Source organism: Macaca nemestrina, chromosome 2 (genome assembly GCF_043159975.1).
Source record: "Macaca nemestrina isolate mMacNem1 chromosome 2, mMacNem.hap1, whole genome shotgun sequence".
Taxonomy (NCBI): Eukaryota; Metazoa; Chordata; class Mammalia; order Primates; family Cercopithecidae; genus Macaca; species Macaca nemestrina.
Window position 1 is genome coordinate 5566080 of NC_092126.1, and position 21063 is coordinate 5587142.

Here is a 21063-nt window from a genome sequence, read left to right on the forward strand (position 1 = left end):
GGTGGAGGCAGGCAGGAAAACACTGAGTCTGACTAACAAAGAAGCGAGAGAATATTAACCTTTGACAGTTCCATAAGTACTCTCACCCCACTCTCGAAAAACAAAACACATACAGGAATATAGCAAGCAATGTGAAGTCAGTGGGGAGAGGAGAGGGAAGCAGACAGCTGGAAAGTTACTGCAGCAAGTAGAAAGAGAAACCCAAATTGTGAACATTAAAAACGATTCGTAAATCTCTCCTCTCTGCCTTCTGAATAAAACCATACCCTGCCTGGAGACACTAGCCTCCTCTAAGACTTCAGTAATTCGTCCTGATGCACGCAGTACCAGTCCAATCCATTTTCTAGTTTGCAGAGGAAAATCCGGTCCGGCGTTTATTTTTAGCAGCGCTTCCCTGTGACCGAATGCTACAGCTCCTCAGCTGGGATAACTGAGGACCGTATTGGGGAGCGAGGCGAAGGGGGCGGGGGAGCGGGAGGCGGTGAAAAGGGGAGGGGGGACGCCCTGCGCATGCGTGCCAGCGCCCATGCAAATCTGCTGTACATCCAGAGAGCAAAGTGGGATGATCTGTCACTACACCTGCAGCACCACGCTCGGAGGACAGCTCCTGCCTGCAGCTTCCAGACCCAGGTAAAAAAAAAAAAAAAAAATCTAAGCGGGCACCGTGCATGCATTTCAGTATCAGATGCGCGTCGCAACGTATCCCCTGTAGAGGCAATCTGCTGCTGCTCCTAAGTGTCCTTTGGTGGCTGATTGCAGCTTCAAGGTTTAAGAAATCCCATCTTTCAGGAAGCCTGAGGGGAAGGAAGGAAGTACGGGCGAAATCATCAGATTGGCTTCCCAGATTTGGGAATCTGAAGCGGGCCCACATCTTCCGGCCAACTTCCATTGAACTTCCCAGCACTCGAAAGGGACCGAAATGGAGAGCAAAGGTATGTGGTTGTCCCTATCGGGGGACTTCCCGCTGCATGTGCGTGTGGCCAAGGCAATCCTCGGCGAGGGGACTGCAGTGCTTGGGGAGCGAGCATCACACTAGGTCGATAGAGGAGGAGATGCTATGTCCGTTGCAGCACTGGGGAAGTGTGGCAGGAAGGCGACTTCTTTTTCACTCCCACAGCTTGGAAGACAGTGTTTAATACTCCATCAGTTGCGTAGTGAAGTGTGATGAGTTTTTTGGGGGGAGGTGGGGAGAGTCCCCCCAAAATGGAGGAGGAGGAGGTATGTGTTGGTAAAGCAATATCTTTTCTTTATAATGGATGGACTCAGATAAATCTATTTCATTTGCTTTAGAATTGCTGACAGGCACGTTTGTATCTGATATCCAATAATGCATTGCTAAAAATATATATATATATATTTGAATTTCACCACCCCCACCTCATGAAGATGGTATTTCTGGGTGTGTATGACCACATCCTACTGCATTTTGAATATATATCAGCAGAGAAATTGGGTCTATTTGGAACAGCATGCGTTAGAACTGACCTCTAAGAAGAACAGTGTATGGGAGTACTGCTTGGTTTCCAAGCATAATGCATTTACTAGTTCTGGACATGTATATTTCAATGTTCTCCTCATAAGCAAATCTGCATAATGTATACATACCAACTGATAAATGAACTGTAAAAATCAACTTCTGAATGGCCTATTGAACACACATAAACACAATGAGTATTCTAATCACAAGATTAGATATCTTTTGGATTTAACCCCATCTATGCAGGTCTGTTTCTCCTTTTCCTTAAAACGCCCACCAGGTTGTGAGAGCCTTGAGTGATATGGTGGTCAGATATCCAGGAGGCATACTGGATGTATTTAATTCTGGTGAAATCAGAAGAAATGATGTCAACTTTTATGAAACTATATTCATTACCCAGAACTCGGGAAGCTATATTTGAAACAAGATTTTATTTTTAAACCAGGAATGTCAGTCACTGTGGTAATGTACTTAGGATCAGAGAATGGTGGTGAGTTACCTATTTCTGGGCTGATTAATGAAACTGGAGTGTTGAATGATAGCAGTTCTATGTTCAATACAGTATTTTAAGTATTTAATTGGCAGATTTAAAGTACTTGAACCTAGGCAAGCATTTACAGTATAAAAAGAGCTGAATCAACATGGATTAAGACTAGCCGGCAATTTTCAGTTCCGGCAAATTATTCTTATGATACGTTGATGGGCATCTCCATGTCTGACAATGATGTACACATATGAGAGAATCCATGTCTATAAATATACTTGAGGCGTATATTATTAACTCTATTATAAACTCCATTTTAAAATAAAAAGCCAGTTCTTAACACATAAAGGTTTGTAATATTCTAGTTGACTAAGTATTTCTGGGACATAAGGTTAACAACAGAAAAAGAGTATCATTTTACTATGAAACAGTTTTTCTTGCTTCGATGACACCTGGTATTTGTTCACTAAATTTAGTTATTTGACAAGGGTTCTTGGTAACAGTTTTGCCTCCAATGTGTATACTAATTCCTGGGCAATCATAAAAAGAGGCTGTATTTCTCAGCAGTAATCTTTTATTTTCCTTCGTTGCCCGTAAAACATGCTACGTGTCACTCAGCATTCCAGGTGGTTTAATGGTCAGATTGCTAACAGTAAAGTTCTAGCTATTCTTTCAGTCTTTTGAGTTCAGAAAGGAGAAAGAATCTCAGAAATATATCCAAAAAGAATCAGTTCAGAAGTTTTATGTCAATCCAGACAGCAATGATACAGTGAATCACAGCACTGATCCAAAGACAATGAAGACTTTTGCCGTAGGCCAACACTGTGGTCATTTTGCCGAAGTCTCATAATTGCCTCTGAAAAAAAAAATATGATGAAAGTCTTTATGCATGTTAGTTCCTGGACTTTCTTAATGAAGCTTTGTTAGCTGCTTGACAATCAGATTAAGAATGGCTTATTACTTATACACTGGCCTGACTTTCTAAGTTGATGCAAATGGCACGGCTAACGATGGTAGCTAACTTGAAATTTTTATTCCAGCCAAAAAGAGTGTATTAAGAGGAATGTGTATTGGTGCAATACTCTAATTGGTGCATCTTTCACGTTTTATGCTGCCATGTACAAACTTCTTCCCCCAACAGATTCAAATCTAATTCTAGGAAGACATTCCCTAATGTATCTATACATAATACTTTTCTATTAGAAACTCTTTAAAGATAGAGTCATATTGTATGATTCAGTTGAGGATTCCAGAGTTCTCTATCCCATACCCCGATCTAATGGCCCGTTTAGTCTTGAATCCCATCGCCAACACTTGACAACCTTCACGTTACCTCTAGCATTTGAAAACCTTTCTTAGAGCAGTTGTCCAGAGTCCGGAAAGTTGAACTTCAGCTATTTACAAATAAGATCAATTTATTTTTGCTTCCTTATTTACAATTTTGCATCACTCCCTGTCATACACCATAAAGAAGAGAGGAAAATAAATCAATTGACCTGAGGTTTAATTCATGATCTAATTTCAGTGATTTTTGTGCACCATGTACTTAACATTGTCTCAAAGCTTTGGGTTGGTACACAGTCCTAGCAGCTCTGATGGAATTTGTGCCTTGCATATCTTAAGGGCTTGAGATTCTTAAATGAGTTAAAATGTTTAGTATTTAGACAAGTGGTGCACAAAGTTTGCTGCACACTAGAATCACCTGACATACTTTCTAAACATACTCATCCTGGGATGGCACTGCATACCAAGAAATTAGAATATTGGGGTGGAAGAAAAAAGCATATATGTTTCCTTTAGAGGTCCCTAGGTACAGCAGTGTTTGAAAACCACTGATTTAGACTCTTGATAGTCAAAATGTGCTTTGCAGACAAATTTTTCAGAACTGCAGAATCTCCATATTTACTCCAGGTCTATTGAGTCAGAATTAGAATTTTGACAAAATACCTAGGTAATTTGTATGCACATTAATGTTTGAGAAGCATGATTTAGAGTGAGGAAAGAGGCTTTTTTCCTTCCTTCCTTCCTTCCTTCCTTCCTTCCTTCCTTCCTTCCTTCCTTCCCTCCTTCCTCCCTCCCTCCCTTTTCCCTTCCTCCCTTTCTTCCTTCCCCCTCCCTCCCTTGCTCTCCTCCTCTTCCTTCCTCTCCCCCTCCCCTCCCCTCCCCTCTTTTCTTCTCTCATTTTCTGGCCCTTCTTCTCTCCTCCCCTTCCCTCCCCTCCTTTCTTCTTTCCTCCTTTCTCCTCTATTCTCCCCTCCTCTTTCCTCTCCTCTTCTCTCTCTCTCTCTCTCTCTCTCTCTCTCTCACACACACACACACACACACACACACTCACCTCCCACTGACCCCCACCTATATCACACTTTTCTTTGTCTAGGTAGATTTCCAGCCTCAAGCTGGCATATTACCTATAGAAACACCTGTAGAGCTTTTCAAATGTAAAGATGCTTAGGCCATACCCCTAATAATTTGGGTTTAATTAGTTCTGGGGTGGGATCTTGGCATAAGTATTTTTAAATGGCTCCCAAGTGATGCTAATGGATGACCAGAGTTAACCACTGATGTAGGGCATTACTACTGGTGTTCTACAGACCGGCAGCATTTGCATCACCTGGGAATTTGTTAGAAATACAGAATCTCAGTCCCTACTCCAGATCTACCAAATCAAATCTGGATTTCAACAAAATCTAATGGTCATTTCTATGCACCTTAACATTTAAGAAGCACTGGTGTCGATCTCGGGGAACTGATTGTATCTGAGAATGAATGACACCACTCCAGGCACCTCAGTAGAGAAGATTTGATATTATCTGACTAATAAATATGAAGGCTCGTGGATATGGGATCATGTTCTAGGTCTTCTGGTTGTTTTTGGAAACAACAAAAATGAAATGAAAAAGACACTGCGTGTCTCATAGTTAGATCAGAAAACAAACTTACTTTTAAATACCCTTGCTGCTCATCCTCCAATCACTTACTTTCAACCCCCAATTATCCTTAAATATTTATTCTGTACGTTCATGTTAAGCTCCTGACAAAGTCTGCTGTTAACTCATGGTAATGTGATATTTGACTACTTAAATCAAGGCACTTCTAAACAGAGTAAATACAGCTTTATCCTTTTCTATTGTCATACCTCTCTGTTCAACCCTTTTGAGATTCCTTTGACATGTCCCTTGCCACATTAAATTAATATTTATTGGTATATTTTATATGACCTAAGTACTTGTTTGTCCCTCACATACTGGCATTTCTTACAATCAACATTGTGATTTTTGTGCTTTTTATTTAAACAAATATTTACTGAGCATCCGATATGTACCCAATGTGCCTAGTTCTGAAACTAAAATGCAATCTCTGATCTTGACAATTTCACTCTTCCAGTTTCACTACTATATTAACCTTCTTGTGGGAAAAATCTGAGCCTTTAACTTTCCAGCAACCACCTAGGTGTCTATCTCAGGTAGAACATTTTAGTTTGCATAGTGGGGACTCAGATTATATGCGTTGGATAGCCTTAATTAGTTTTTTAGGCCGACTTCATGGATCCAGAAGATTGTAAGTTGGGAGAAGTGCAGGAAATTTAGGTACCAGGAGGGCTCCCAGAAACATCAGTGTGATTCCAGAACTTGGACGGGAGTGGCTTGACTTGCTCTCTCAAGAGAGACCTGCACATGTATTCCCGAGGAAGATTCAATTCTGTGTTCTAGATTTCATACCAGCCATCCGAGTTCAGTCTGGGCCATGAACCAACACACTTAAGGTATAGAAGAGTCATTTCTCTGAAGCCAGGATGATTTACGCTGCAGGGGAGAAAGGAAATGTCTATGCAATCATTAGTACATCAGAACTGGAAAGTGGTTTTAAGAAGAGCTATTTTGTGGTTAAACAATAACAACAACAATAATGAAAGACTGAGCCAGTATAGTGAGATAAGTAAAATATAATTCAGTAAAATCATGATATATAGTCACTGAGCATAGGAAATACAGGTTCTCACTCCAGCTCTCATGGTGTAAATTTGGACAAATCTTTTCCTCTCTGGGTATCAAGATTCTTAAATATCAAAGGGGGTCCAGTTCATTTAATTTAAAATACTGAGTTGCCACATTGTTCCAGGCACATTATTAAGTGCGGGGGACAGAGATATAAATAGTTTATTGACTTGCCCTCTAAAAGCTTACAATGTAGGGATATATGAACAGGATTAAGAGCTGTTGATTTCTAACATTTTATGGGTCTTCTCCATTCATCTTTCAGAGTTCTAGTAGGTTATCTGGGGGGCTAGAATATAAAGTCTTACAGTAATTAATGAGCTCCAAAGAGGCACTTAACATTCCACAGCCATAATTCCTGCCCTGCCTTTTGTTTCCCCTTTGGTTTATTTAAACAAAATTATTGTGTGGGAGAACATTTGAACTCAAGCTACGTACCTCCTATAAAAGCTATTCCGCTTAGCTAGCTACCTGCCTAACCTGTTTCCTGCCTTAGATTATTATGAGGCTTGTTAGCCTCAGTAATAGGTCTGGGGGAGGTCAACCTACTTAGCATTCCCTTATCCTTGTTCTTTTATGCTTTTAAGTTTTTGAAGTACCAACCTTATTAGGTATGGTGGTTTGTGCTACTGAGTGACCAATAAGGGTTTATTGCATCTATTAATTTTGGGTTTCCTGAATTGTCACATATTTACACCCATAAATAACATTCACGAAACACTTTGTACTTTTTCAAAAGGCTTTTAATATATACAATCTCCCTTAAGACCCTGTGATTGGGCATTTTAACTTTATTTTATAACAAAACAAAGGCTCATAAAGACTAAATGACTTAGGCAACTCATCTTACCTCTGTTTCTCTGCAAAATAAGAATTCTTATACCCATCCCAAGTGCCATACTATAATGTCATGATTATTAAATAAAACTCATGCTAATAAAGTATTTATAACTCTTTAGAACTATAATCTGACTTTCATCATTTTTTAACTGTGTCTGTCTTTACACTAGACTGTGAGATCCTGGATGGTAGAAATTGGTCCTCTGCCATTTTGGGAGATTTAGCAGCAAGTACATGCATAGACACTCAATAAATCATCTTCATTAACTCCCACAAAAACTTAAATTTACCAAAAGGGATTTCTTTTGTGCTTATTCTACAGTTTTAATAGTAACTTCTCCAACACCTGAATTTGTCTCTATTTTGCTAGGACTTAGTTTTGAGGCAGTTATATAACATCTTGTGGGTCTGGGGATGGAGATATATTGAGCCAAGTATTACACCTTGGGTGGATTTAAAACATAAACTGTGTAAATTCTGGCCACTAACAATGGTCTTAATCAGGGGTACATCTCAGAACCACTGGACATCCTGTAATACCTGCAACTCAGATATTTAAGAAGCACTCAGGTGATGAGGATGTACATCCTCAATTATGAATCCACAGATAAGCTCCAAGATGGTTTCTATGAAACTCTAACACATACATGTGTTCTTTATCAAGAGCACTGTAGGACTCCTACTGCCTGGGCCTTGTCTTTTATTATCACCCTCTTTAGAGTTAAGAGAGTGTGTGTAGAAGAAAGATTTCATTTCTGTACTACAGACTTGGGATTGAAAATAGATATGCAAAATAGATGGCAGGAGTTTGAGGCTAAGATGACATGCCATTTTCCCCAGCATCTTCTTCCTCATCTCCTTATTAGCATCCTTGCATGCAGAGCACGGTAGGATTTTTTTAGGATCTATGTCAATAGTTCTAATTTTAGCTTTCTCATCTCTCCAGTTACTTTTTGAAATAGTCCCTGTCTCCTTGTCTTTGGGAATGTGAGACTCCCACCCAGGGAGGCCGTGGTATTTAACTGCTGCGATGCCACTGATGGCACCTAGGCAGAAGTCCCAAAGGACACCTGTTGCCCCTTCACAGATCTTTTCTTTTTTCTGTAGTGCATACTCTGCCTGGCTTTTTACCTGAAACACGCCCCGTGACTAATGATTCAAAAAGCACACATAATTAAAAGTGAGACTTTAAACTATGAGAAAGAAGTAAAGGGAAGCTGCCGTTCTGTGGTTAGGTTTTCGTTTCTCTCTTGTTTGTGGATTGGCCATTAGCCTGAGAAGCAGCCCAAAGGGACTAGACTGCAGAAAAAGAATCCAGAAACTTTCAGAGGCCGTTCAGAAGATAACTAAACGCACCAAAGATTCCTTTAACAAGCAGGCAGGAGGAGGCAGCAATGCCAGTGTCTCCCTACCTCATTCACTTCTACAATTATCACCCACGCGAAACAATCAGGTTTTCCTCGAATCCTCCAGTACTGATAGCACTCAAACAGATTGAACAAACCTCAACACAGGTAAATTGCGAAATTTCTTTTCAGATACTTGGGAACTGAAAAATCTAGATACGCTTTCTGCTTCAAAATGTGTTGGGCTGTTTTTCTTTCTTTTCTTTCTATCTTTTTTTTTTTTTTTTTTTTGCCCTTAGTCTCTTTCACATATTTTAATAAATTGGGGTTAGATTCTCTACAAACAAGACTATTATATAAGATTTATTATATGATCATTCTAACTGTTTAAATCTGGAAAATTTTAAATTAGACTATTTATACATTTTATCTAAAGGGTTTTCTTTCATTTCAAACTATTTTCAACATTTCTAGCACTATTTAAAATTGAATTTGGTTTACTTCTTTCTTTCTTCTGGGATTTAAAAGAGAAATATTTGCTATGTATCAAGATAAAAGTTTCCATGTAAATCACTGTTTATTTGCAAGCCTACAGATAATTTAAGATGAGATGAAATGAGTCCTTTTTTTTTTACTATGGGCTGTGATTTGCATTAGCATAAAAAACAAACAGATTATGCAAATACAGCAAAACCCTCAATAACAATAACATAAATGTGAGGGAGACAACTAAAGCAATAGCACAGACCAATCAGTGCCAGTCTTTTAAAATAAGACCATTGGTTGATTGATTCAATAAGCAGTATTTCCTTAGAACCTGCTATTTGTTAGCTGTTCTAAGGCTGAGGCTTTCTACCTGCAGTATGCACACTGGTGGGATTATGATATTGTATACTCTGGTGATACACTGAGGTATACAATACAGATGGTGCATGTTCCAATGAAATATAACTAATATTCTAATGGATTAATCTAACAGACTACTTAGATTATTCTAATCTAACCTGTTAAATGCTAGAAGATCTGGGATCAGGTTATGGTTCCTCTATTTATTCCATGGATGAACCTCAATGTACTAAATCTCTCTCTCTCTCTCTCTCTCTCTCTCTTAGTTTGCCCATTATTGATTTTTTATTTTCTTGTTACAAAGAAATTGTTATTTTAAGCTTGTTTGTATTCTTTCTTGATCCTCTTTAGGCTTAACTTCTATAGAAAATAAAACAGCATGATCATAATTACCACATCAAATTTTAAGGACTCAGTTTGAGTTTGAGCTAGCTTTTCGATGCTGTGAATTGTTCAACTGAAGTTGTTGGATTTATAACTCTATTGAGCAGTTAATGTGATTCTGAGTGAGAAAGCACTAAGACAGAGGAAAAAGTGCTACTTGGCTAAAGTTTGTATATAGCATGATTGTGACCACATAGGTCACAGTGTAGTGTACGTCTGAATTGACGGATGGCTGCAGTGGCCTTGTGGAAAAGACCCTGTCTTGGGAATCTGGAGACCTGGATTTGAATCCTAATTCCCGCCCCATCTTCAGGTTGAGCTGGTGGCTTTCTTTCTAAGGCCTTGTTCTTCATCTGCAAAACAACAGTGGATTAGAGGCAAGATTCTTTTCACTTCTGGGATTGAAAATCCAGCATTTGTGAAGTGTTTATATAGGAACTACAGTGGATACATTCCGTTTAAAGATTTATGATCAGCTGCTTGTTCTCTCCTATCTCTTTTGGCGAACTTGATGGCATTTTTGCTTAGCAGATTGTACATTATGTTTTTATAACGTCTTTTCTTCACCCTCATATGTGTCCTCTTTACAATTAAGATGAGTTTATTTATACAACAGTCATATGTGAAGTTGATTTGGTGGATATGGTTTTCTTCTCTCCGCCAGCCCTAACTAGCACCTTCTTGCTAAAAAAAAAAAAAAAAAGAAAGAAAGACTAACAGAATAATGACAAACAGTCCAAGGGCTGAGTGTTTTACTGACATTACTGATAGGAAGTTTGATTTTCTTTAGTTCTCAATCATTAGTAATATATTATTTAAAAACAATTGCACTCAGTCCTTCATTGCCTTCAAACAATTTAAAAACCAATAACTATGTCTTCCAATGTTTGATTTACTACTGATCATTTTAGATAGAAGAAGCATTTTCTACTATCAGATGAAAGTTATCCAAGGTCTAAGGGTTTCATGGTTAATAAACTGAATTTCTTGATTATGCAAAGAATAAAAGAAAGGGAAATATCTAACAGTCATTAACATGTTTATGAACATGAGTTATAATCAGAAGTATTTATGACATAAGGGTAATTATAAAAATAGTACATGTGGATATATGCACTAATTATAATAATGTAAAATTTGGTCATTGACAAATAGTAGATTGTATTATGTAAAAAGTGGCAATATTTGGATAATGATGATTGAATTATGAGTGGGCTTTTATCCTTTTTCAAATCTTTTATCAATATTTTATTACAGCTTTTTCCCATAAAGCAGATTTTTTTTCTATGCTTTATGGGAAAAAAAAACTGTAATAGGTGTTGGACTCAGTTATAAATTTAAACAGATCCAGCTAAACTTAAAAAAGCTCTTTATTCTTCATGCTTTCGTGCTTTATTCATGTCAAACATTGAAAGGACATTTGAAAAGATAACTGAGTCTTTTGAAATAATGCTTATGCAGCTTTTACTATGTTTAGGCACTGTACTTTACATATATTGACTCACTTAAGCCTCATAAAAACCCAATGAGGCAAGCACTATTGTCATCCCTATTTTAGGGATGAGAAAAGTCAGGCATAGAGATGTTAAGTAATTTGCCCAGGTCACACAGCTAGTAAGTTGCAGACTGGCTTCAGAGTCTATGAGCTTATCCACTACTTAACACCTAAGGCATACTTTAGCATAGTCTTATAAGCCAATCAACCTTCCTTTGTTACTGAAAAACTAGTCCCATTGTGTATGTACAGATTTTATTAACCTTCAGAATACCCAATCTCTGCAGGCTTAGTCTCACTCAAGCCCTGGGCCAGTGAGATACAGACCTGAGGAATCGCTGGGACTTCCTGCCTGTTATCAGGTGGGTTCTTTCCAGGTGGGTTCAAGAAAGAACCCACCGCTCTTATGTGCCTTAAGTCGGCTTCCACCCCTAGGGACTTAATTAAGCACCGAGTTGCAGATTCTTTTTCTAACCCTCACACTGAAAAACTGTTCTGCTTACCTGGGCAGCTCAGTGGTGTGGTAGAAAGATCATAAGACTTGAAATCAAACACATAACTAACAACATTTTAGTCTTTGTAACTTGGGTAAGATATATTTCTGTATCCTTGCTTCCTAATTTGTACAATGACTCTCTTTCTAGATGGAGACAAATGAGGAAAATATATATAAAGAACCAAGCTTAAAATTAGTACTCAATAATCACAGCTGCTACGGTTGTTATTCTTGTTGTTAGTATTTGACCCTTAGGCTTACTACTTCCTCTGCTTCTATATGGGGCTGGATTCTTTACTTAAAATCCTTAAGATTCCTCTTCACCTTGCCTAGTTTTATTTCACTCATTTTTATCTGTTTGGAACCATAGAACGCCATGCAGCTGTGGTATGCAGTTTAAAACAATGTAGTTAAGATATACTCGTTTTAAATTATGCAATAAAAACTGAATAACAGTGACATCAATTGATTACTATACTGATTTTTTAAATCATAGGTTTACTATTTTATTCCCATTGTCTGGCTTACAATGAAGTCTAATTTCTTCAGAAGAAAGAACCTGACTATTTTAACAGGGATGTTGACGTCGTTGGTTGGGTCCAGGAAACATTGCATTGTTCATGTCAGAAGAGTAAGGACAACTTTCTGACCAGTTTTCAAACTTCAGTGTGTACCAAAACACAGATCACTGGGCCCCACCCCTTGAGTTTCTGATTCAGTGAACCCAGAGTGAGCCTGGGCTTTTTTTTTTTTTGCTTTTCTACAAGTTCCCAGAAGGTGCTGATGCTGCTAGTCTAGATCTTTGAGAAACCCTGGTGTAGACAATCTAGTCTAAGATCCTCTTGCACTTGGGAATTCAATCTAGAAATAGATGTGTATTTTGCTGATTATTCAGAAATATCAGAATAAGGGATCAGGGATAGCATTCTCATGAGGGAATTCCATAGCTTAAAAGAGTCAATGAGATCACACATAGACAATTAGCCCAGCATTACCCACAACCACACTGGCTAATTAATTAATACAAGGATCCATGCTTGGACGTATCCATTTATCTGTGCCATGCACATTGCTTGTCACTGGTGCTAGACATGAAAAACCACGAAGTTACTGACCTCAAGAACGCTTCACAAATTAGCTTTTGAAGATATGCATAAACAGAAACCTAGGAAGAACTGACAGTTGGCCATGCGTGTGAAAATTTAGATTAAATTTACTTTTACCATCATATTGTCTGTGTGTATTGCTCTGGCTAGCTGTTATAGGCCAGAAACCAATGACTAAGATAAGGTTTAAACTATCCCCTATTACACTAAATATATAAATGTAATCTTTTGGGAATATAGAGAGGAATTCGACATCTAGAAAGGAGTTGACATATGAACTCACTGTTGCAGAAGGGATAAAATGAAAACATTGGAAAATCATTCTAGGCTGTGAAATATTATATGCAAAGGTAGAGAGACATTAATATACATGTAGTAACTAGGAAAAGATTAATGGATTGCTTAGTTCATTCATCCAGTGTCCGTTTATTGTGCTGGACACTGTTTTAGGGGCTGAATATAGTACTGATATTCTTCCCTCATGAACCATGTAGGGTTGGGACAGGATACAGTAGATGATGAATCATGTAAGAAAGGAAGAAAGGTTGCAAGCAAATTGTGGAAGCCTGTTACAAATTATGTAATGTAGGTGATGATTTCATTTACATTTCAAAAACATTGATTACTGTAATCATCTTTAAAAAATTAGATTCCTAGGGCTTCTAGAATACAATTCTACTTACAAAGCTTTAATTATTCACTAGCTTTTGAAGAACACATCTACTGTGCAAAGCAAGGCATACGTACAAGCACACTGTCAGGGCCAGAAGAAATACTGTGACCCAGTATTTCACTCCGATTTTTGCCAATCTCTCTGCCGCTAACATACTTCTCTTGCTTAATGGAACAATGAATTTCATTCCTGTTCACTTTTGGCTCTCAACTCTCCAAAATTCCAGCATTGAAATTTATAGACTAGTATTCTAGGGTAAAGGTCCTTTTGAAAATAATCTTTTGAAAAGTGTCAGTCTTAAAAATTATTTCCTTAAGATCTATAAATTATTAAGACTCAGAATTATAATGGAGTAAAAATGACACAAGTACTAATATGCGTGCATTTTGCAACTGTGTTATATGAATTTTCTCAAACTCTTCTATGCTTAAATATATGAAGACTCATGTCAGAAATACGTTTGTCTCCAAACTCACCCATCACTCTTTCAATGGCATATTTTTGGTATTCTGATGACCCTTCTTTAGAGAAGACAGAATTCTAAAAGAGGGGTTTCTGAATCCAGTTCTAGTCTTGATTTTTATCTGCCTAATTCCTAGCTGAAGACACTGGGCAAGGGTCCTAATCTCCATAATCCTAGATTTCCTTATCTATATAACGGAGATAATAACAGTAGATATTTATAGGGTTGTTTTGACTATTAAATAAGATAATATAAGTATTTACCACACTACCTGGCGTATAATAAGCATTCAGTAAAATGTAGATATTATTATTTTCAGTGTCTGGTACAAAATGCTCTGGTACAAAATCATCGCCATGGGGTTTTGCTGAGTCTGACGGATTCGAGTTTGCTTAATTGTTTAAATGAAATTTAAGCACCACACTTCCAATGTGTGCCTTTTGTTGTAGCTCAGTGTAGTGCTGTAAAGTATGGCAGCTCCACAAAGATTATGCTTTTGAATCAAACTCTTAAAACTGTTCCGGGAAGACACATCATACCAAACTGCATCATCATGATCAGTGGTTGAAATCTAGAAAGCACCTTGTATAGGGAAGGTCTCAACTTGATTGGTAAAAGATTTATGAACAAGATTTTGAAGATGAAGGTCAGCAGATGATTTTCATCTAATAACCATAAGGTGCGGTTAGACAGATGGCAACGACAGCCTTGTCTTTTCTCTGAGCAACCTCTTTTAATCTCAACTGACCCCATTGAATCGTGTCTTAGTAAAGACGGGAGGATGCTGGGGAACACACTGCAATCTCCTGTGATACTCAATTCCATCAGAAATGCTTCTAGAGCAAAAGCAACATAAAAACAATCTCTCACGCATAAAATTTGAGGTGATTTCTTCTTTCTTTTTCTGTTTTACTTGCTATTTTTGTCACAGTTATAGAAAGTATGTTGTGAAATATAGTACTTTCTTGTCCTCTCTCCCATTTTTTTCCTCTACTATCACTTTCAACTCTTGTTGATATTTACCTTCATATGCTAAACAATATTCTCTTCTTACTACCTCTTAATTTCTCAGCTCTTTTTATTGATGTCCCACCAAGGAAATAGCTTTCAAGTCTCTCCTTTTATCACATTCTCACCACAACATGCATCCTTTCCATCTCACCATCTTTCCAAGGCTGGTACATTGTTATTTTTGTTAGATCAGTATTTAGTAGTTGCATGATTATGATTATGTAAATACTTTCATGACTAAGACAAATTAAACTATGATTACTCCTCCTTTTGTCATAAGATTTTGTTTTTTCTGTGGTTGATAACTGTCTTATTTTTATGTGCCCAGCTTTCTACATACTTTGTACTATATTTAACTCCAAGTCCCTGCCAGTTATCTGAATCGCATCTCAAGACACTCAGATGCACAGATATTCTATCAATTTCGTCTTGAAGTACTATCCCTCAGAACCTGATGACTGGGTGCTATGTGCACACTTTTCTCTGTGCATTGCTTTGGACCCGGGGTTTCTTTATCCATCACCCTAGAAAATTTTTGCAGGTGTCTGCTTGGATCTCTTGTTCTCCTGCATCCTCTGTATTATTCTTTCTTAGTTCACTCTCTTATTTTGGTGGAATACATTCTCCAACAGCTTCCTAAAACAAAGGATACACAATAAAATTTCTGAGCCTTCTCATATTGGAAAATATCTTCATTTTTCCTCATATTTGAACAATCATGTGGTTAGGTATAGAATGCTAGGTTTAAAATAATTGTTCTTCAGAACTTAAATTACACCATTACAACATCTTTTTTCTGCCAGTTCTGGTCTGATGTCATTCTAACATTCTGATTTCTTATTTTTTGTACATGCCTGATATTTTTTTTCTCTGAAAACTTTTAGTGTCTGTTTTTTTCTCAGTGTTTTGAAAATTGATAATAATTTGCCTGCTTATAGTTTCATTTTCACTCATTATGCTGTGTATTTACTGTGGAAACTCTTCTTTAATTCTAGAACATTTTCTTTAATTCTTTAATCTCTAGAAAATTGAAAATAATTTAGTTTTTGAAATTATTTTCTTAATGATCTCCTACTCTCTGTTTTTTTTTTTGTTGTTGTTGTTATTGTCATTTTGTTCTGGTATTCTGGAAATCTTACTTGTTTATATTTTGGATTATTTTTCATAGGTTTCTATTTTTCATATGTTTTATTTCCTATTCTCTATCTCTTTTGCCTTTTCTCTATTTTCTAGATTATGGGCCCAAATTTATCTTTTAATCTTTTTCTTAGATGTTATCTTTAATTTCTGGTATCAGATTTTTCATTTCCAAGAGGCTTATTTGTCAGTTTTCTTTGTTTAATTTTATATTATGACGTCTTATTTCACAGATGCGATATTTTCTAATACTTTGCTGAGAATATTTATGATTTACGTTTTTAAAGAAGTTTTAATCTCCTTCCATAACCTCTGTTTCCAGTAAGCTTTTTGTTTGTTTTCATTTCTATCTTTCATGTTAGAGATTACCTGAAGATGTTTTTATATTTGGTTACCTGTTCATTTTTAAAAGTGGGTGTAGGGGGCTAAAAAGGTGACTAGGAGCTTTGTGTACATGGGTGGGGCTTGTTGTCAGTGATCTTAGTTTTAGAGTGATGTTGGTGGCTTTTCACTGTGGAGCTCCTGAGGTCCATATTTTAGGTCTTACCTCTTATGTTTCCCAAGATTCCTCAAAGAAGACTCTTTGGGAAAGACCTGGCTGTGAGGGTCCTGTGGGTTTTGGTAATCCGTATAAATCTTCACTTAACCTCCTGATTTTCAGTGTGGTATTCACTCTGCCCACTATGCAGAGAGTTTCTGCTCTGTCCAGTACAAAGAACAAATATCTAGTCTTCCGCTGGGATTGAGGAGGGCAGTTGGCTAGATGCCTGATGTTTGGGAGAGGATTTGAGGTTATAATACCGTCCTAAAAACAAACTTTCCACCATTTTTGCATAATTTACCCTTTTCTCCTTCACCTCACTCCTAGACAAACCTGGTGCTAACACTTTCTAAACTTCTGGAGATTGTGCAATCCAAGTTAGGTTGCCTATTGACTTTCTCCATTGCTGACTTAGGACTAAGCTTTCTCAGATCTGAAAAATATACCTTCACCAGCTGGTTTTCCAGTTCTAAAATTTTCTTGCTGTTGTCTTCTCTCTCTTTTATTCCATCTTTAAAGATTTATGCAAAACATATAAGCACACGTGCCATTTATTGTACTTTAAATTATGTTTCATGTAGGAATGAAAGTAAAAGCCAGTGTTCAATATTTTATACTTACTTGGAAGTCTCTTTACATCCAAAAATACTAAATAACCCTGTGGAAAGATGCTCTCCATTCAGAAGTGCTTGATGTAGCATTTTGGGGAGTTCTCAGCAGTGCCCTGTCCAGCTCCCTCAGTTTATCCAATATACTGTAGGTTGTCAGACATAAGGGTCATTAAGGTATTCTTCCCTTGAGAAAACACCATGCAAATAGCTTTAAAAAGTTACTGGCTTAAGAAAAATTACCAAGGTCATCTCCAGAGAAGTTTTTAACGTTACCTTTGACATTCTCATTCATCTATTCTTCCACTTTTCAAGCATACATTGGACACATAGCCTGAGCCATGCATATCGCCATGCGTTGGCAAAACAGGATAATGAATAAGTGACTGACCTCATGAACCTTCCATGCTATCATGGAAGACAGACACCAGTGTTCAACTTGCAATATGGTAAATGCCATCATAAAGATATTAACAAGTGCTAGAGGCTCTAGGGGGTGGGAGTGATTAAGTCTGCCTTCAAAACTCATGATTGGAAATGTGTCTTAACTCTCACTATTCAAGCGATAATTTTCCAGAACAATCCCCTTGCCAATTTGTAACTGGAAAACTTCGTACTTTCCTAGCACCATAATAGAGTCTTAACTTGGTCAGAAGAGAATTTGGAAGTAATTTTCAGCTTCTTCATTTTATCTGGAAAAACTGGCTCAATCCTAGTGAAGTCAGGACTGAAACTTAGGTTTCTTGAGTCTCATAGTAATACACTTTCCACTAAATTATAATGAGCCCCCACCCAAAAGCCCTATTATTTTTTGATATGACTGAAATTTTAATCAGTGGCTCTGAGTCTCAGAGATCTGGACATACTGATTTTAGAAACCTCTAAGAAGTTCTTTCAAAGCAGTAACATAAATGAAGGAGCTGTACTTTGGATATAGATACAAGACTCCAAACTCTGTCATGTAATGCCATAAAGAGAGAATGGCTTGGAGTTCTCACTGCTTCTTCTGAAAGCAGGGTTACCATTCTTAAACTAGAAGAACAGGGCTCTTTTTATTTGTACAGGTTAGTATTGATTGAATTTCAAATCAGCCAGCAAATTCAGGGGACAGTTGCCCGGAAGAAGCTTCAGTATGTCATTTTGCAATATATTTTTGAGACATTTCTGTGTTTACATTGTCTTGAAAGCACACAACAGATGTATAAACATAGAGTTTAAACATTTTGGAGAGGCAGACAATGTTGTCTTCGGTGAACACTTAAGAATGTAATGTATTCTGTTAAATATATGGTTTCATGACTTAATTAACAATTAGCAAATGGTATATTATGGGGAAGCTAAGAACTATAAAAATATATTGTTCAATTGTCAGTTCTTTATCAGTAATATAATATTAACAATAATTACATTCCTCATTCAAAGCACAATATAACTTGAAAGTGATATTATAATATCTTCCCAAAGTATATTAACTTTGTATTTCCACAAATGCTTAGATTTTAATTTTCTCAATAAAGCTTTTCCTTGATCCTCTTCCGCTAAGAAGTCCTTCTTTTCCTGGTCCTTCAAATCTCTCCTGTAGTGTTGATTTCTTTCTATGCTATACTATAGTTCTTGGGTCCTAGCTTGTTTTCTAGGCTGTGAATTTCATGAAGGCAAGGGCTATGTCTTCTTCTTTGTAATTTCAGTGACTTGGCACATGTTAAGCATACAATAGAAGATAAATTGAGTTAATTCTATAAGGACTATGTCATTCTGCTTTGTAATTTCAGTGACTGGGCACATGTTAAGTATACAATAGAAGGTTAATTGAGTGAATACTATAAAGCCCTCAATATAGTAACGTAAAATCTTTGTTTATTTAATTTTTATAGCACTTTTCATTATATCCGAGGCATAAAGTAGCTAAAGTCTCAGGGATGATTTACATGTAGCACACACACTTCAAGATCTCCTTCTTTCACTTTTGAAATGCCTCTCATCTCTCACCCCAGTCTGTTAGAGCCCTCTAAATAATGGATCCTATTCCATGTGACTAAAATTCCTGTTGTCCATGGAAGAAAGTCATCAATCCTCATCCCTGGGAAATCTGGTTCGGCATAAAAAGTTTCTCCTCCACCTTGGTGGAAGAAATTCCTATGCTGTTTCTAAAAATCAGAAAGAAAACATTCTCTGTTGTTCTCATTCTTTTTTTTTTTTTTTGAGACAAAGTCTCGCTCTGTCACCCAGGCTAGAGTGCAGTGGCGCAATCTCGGCTCACTGCAATCTCTGCCTTCCAAATTCAAGCGATTCTCCTGCCCCAGCCTCCCGAGTAGCTGGGATTATAGGCACATGCCCCCATGCCCAGCTAATTTTTGTATTCTTAGTAGAGACGGGGTTTTACCATGTTGGCCAGGATGGTCTCAATCTCCTTACCTCGTGATTCATTTGCCTCAGCCTCCCAAAGTACTGGGATTACAGGCATGAGCCACCGTGCCCAGCTGTTGTTCTCATTCTTGAACAATGGGGAACAGCATGATTCTTTATTATTGTGTATGTGTGTTGTGACCCGTCTTCTGGTTCCCTTCCTTCTTGACAGAGACTGTATGTGCTGTTCTCAGTCAGCTCCCATGAAGCCAGCTCTGAACACCTCTTTGCATTCTAAGTACAGCCTTGTCATTAGTTGCACCCCTGGCATTAGTGACTGAAATTGTACTTCTCAGGACCTTTTGTGAGTCCCAACGAGGAGATTTCTGCGTCAGTTCAAAGGGTAGCATTTCTGGAGCTACAACGATTACAACCTTTGTTGTTTAAGATAACCTGGGATTTCTGCTTCCTGAGGCCTGAGGTTAGAGGTGTTTCAGTTTCCTCAACTCAAAAGTGGAAACTGAAATAAATGGGGAATGAAGGCCTTTCTTGTCCTTGATGTGTGAATCCATTTTCTGAACATTCGTTTCAGTGACTGTCTTGTCCTTTTCCTCAACAATTCATCTGTTACTTTTGCATGGGTTATTCATCTGGTTAGTATCAACATTCTTTTGAAATCATCTTCTATATTAATAAACACTTCACAAATTTACTGGGGAAGCCCCCTTAGAATCTTGATGTAATAGGGTTATAGTGAATAATTCTTTTCCTTTGATTCTATCTTTATAACAAAAATTGCTGTGGATTGATGTACAGAAAACTAGATGTGTTATAAAAAGGTCAGGGTTCAAGTTTGGCTCTGTGACCTTGGACATTTCATTTTATCTTTCTAGGCCTTAGTGTGTTGTAAGTGGAGGTAAATATCTTGCATCTGGGGTTCTTGAGGTGGGGATTCAAGGAGAGAAAGTATTTGGGAAGTGCTTTGTTAATGATATTGTACTATATGACAAGCAAGTTGTTATTAATAGAGGCCTGACTATTCCCAATTGTTTCTGCGTGGTCAGTTAGTTCTAGATGAATAAATCGGAGAGGACAGGAAGGAAGGAAATGGCACTGGGCTGGGAGTCGGGTGATCTGGAATCCATCCGGGTGCTGTTCGGCAGTCAGTCGGTGACTTGATGTGACCTTGGCAAAGTCGCATCACCTCATGTGCTTCTGTTACGTCATTGGTAATATGAGGTGGGCGAAAGAAAAGATGATCCAGAGACTTTTTTACAGTTTATGAAAGCATGTGATTATTAGAGTTTACATTATGAGATTATTATGTATTTAAGGATATCACTGAGTTTAGATTATTAAATCATAAGTCTTACCAATAGTGGGTCCAAATAATATACATATTTTGAATATATAATTTTAAGGAATTATTTTAAAGAAAATGCCAAGACTTCATCTTTTACCACTGAAAGGAACTAATGGAGTCTCCTATTCACTACATTTTTGTATTATATTTGGAAGGAATGTGTGTATTTAAAGGGAGGCTAAGGATTAACATATGAAATTCTGCATAAAAAACCAATTGTGTCTACAGCACCTGAAGCACATTTTGTTGTGATATATTCTCTAGTTACTTTAAATTCATTTGTTTTCCTTCATTTAACCAAAAAATGAATAATTGTTAAGAATCAGGCGGTATGCTAATCACTGTAGTTAAGAGAATTCCTGTTATAAGACGTGGTTGATCTAGTGTAGAAAACAGCATGGCTTAAAAATTATACAGGAATGCCTCGTGTCATTGTACTTTGCAGATGTTGT

The 21063-nt window shown here is 37.4% G+C and overlaps 1 protein-coding gene across 2 annotated transcripts in view; it reads left to right on the forward strand.

Moving 5' to 3' along the window:
- Nucleotides 1-500: 500 nt before the first annotated feature.
- Nucleotides 501-21063, forward strand: part of LOC105470844 (fibroblast growth factor 12) — a 583980-nt gene continuing 563417 nt past the window's right edge. The window contains exons 1-2 of one of the 2 annotated variants that reach the window (XM_011723103.2): nucleotides 501-630; nucleotides 790-932. In XM_011723103.2, the coding sequence (XP_011721405.1) occupies nucleotides 920-932 (13 nt within the window). In that variant the 5' untranslated portion in view covers nucleotides 501-630; nucleotides 790-919. The remainder of the gene's footprint in view (nucleotides 631-789; nucleotides 933-21063) is intronic. The other variant, XM_071090651.1, reaches the window with a different exon arrangement.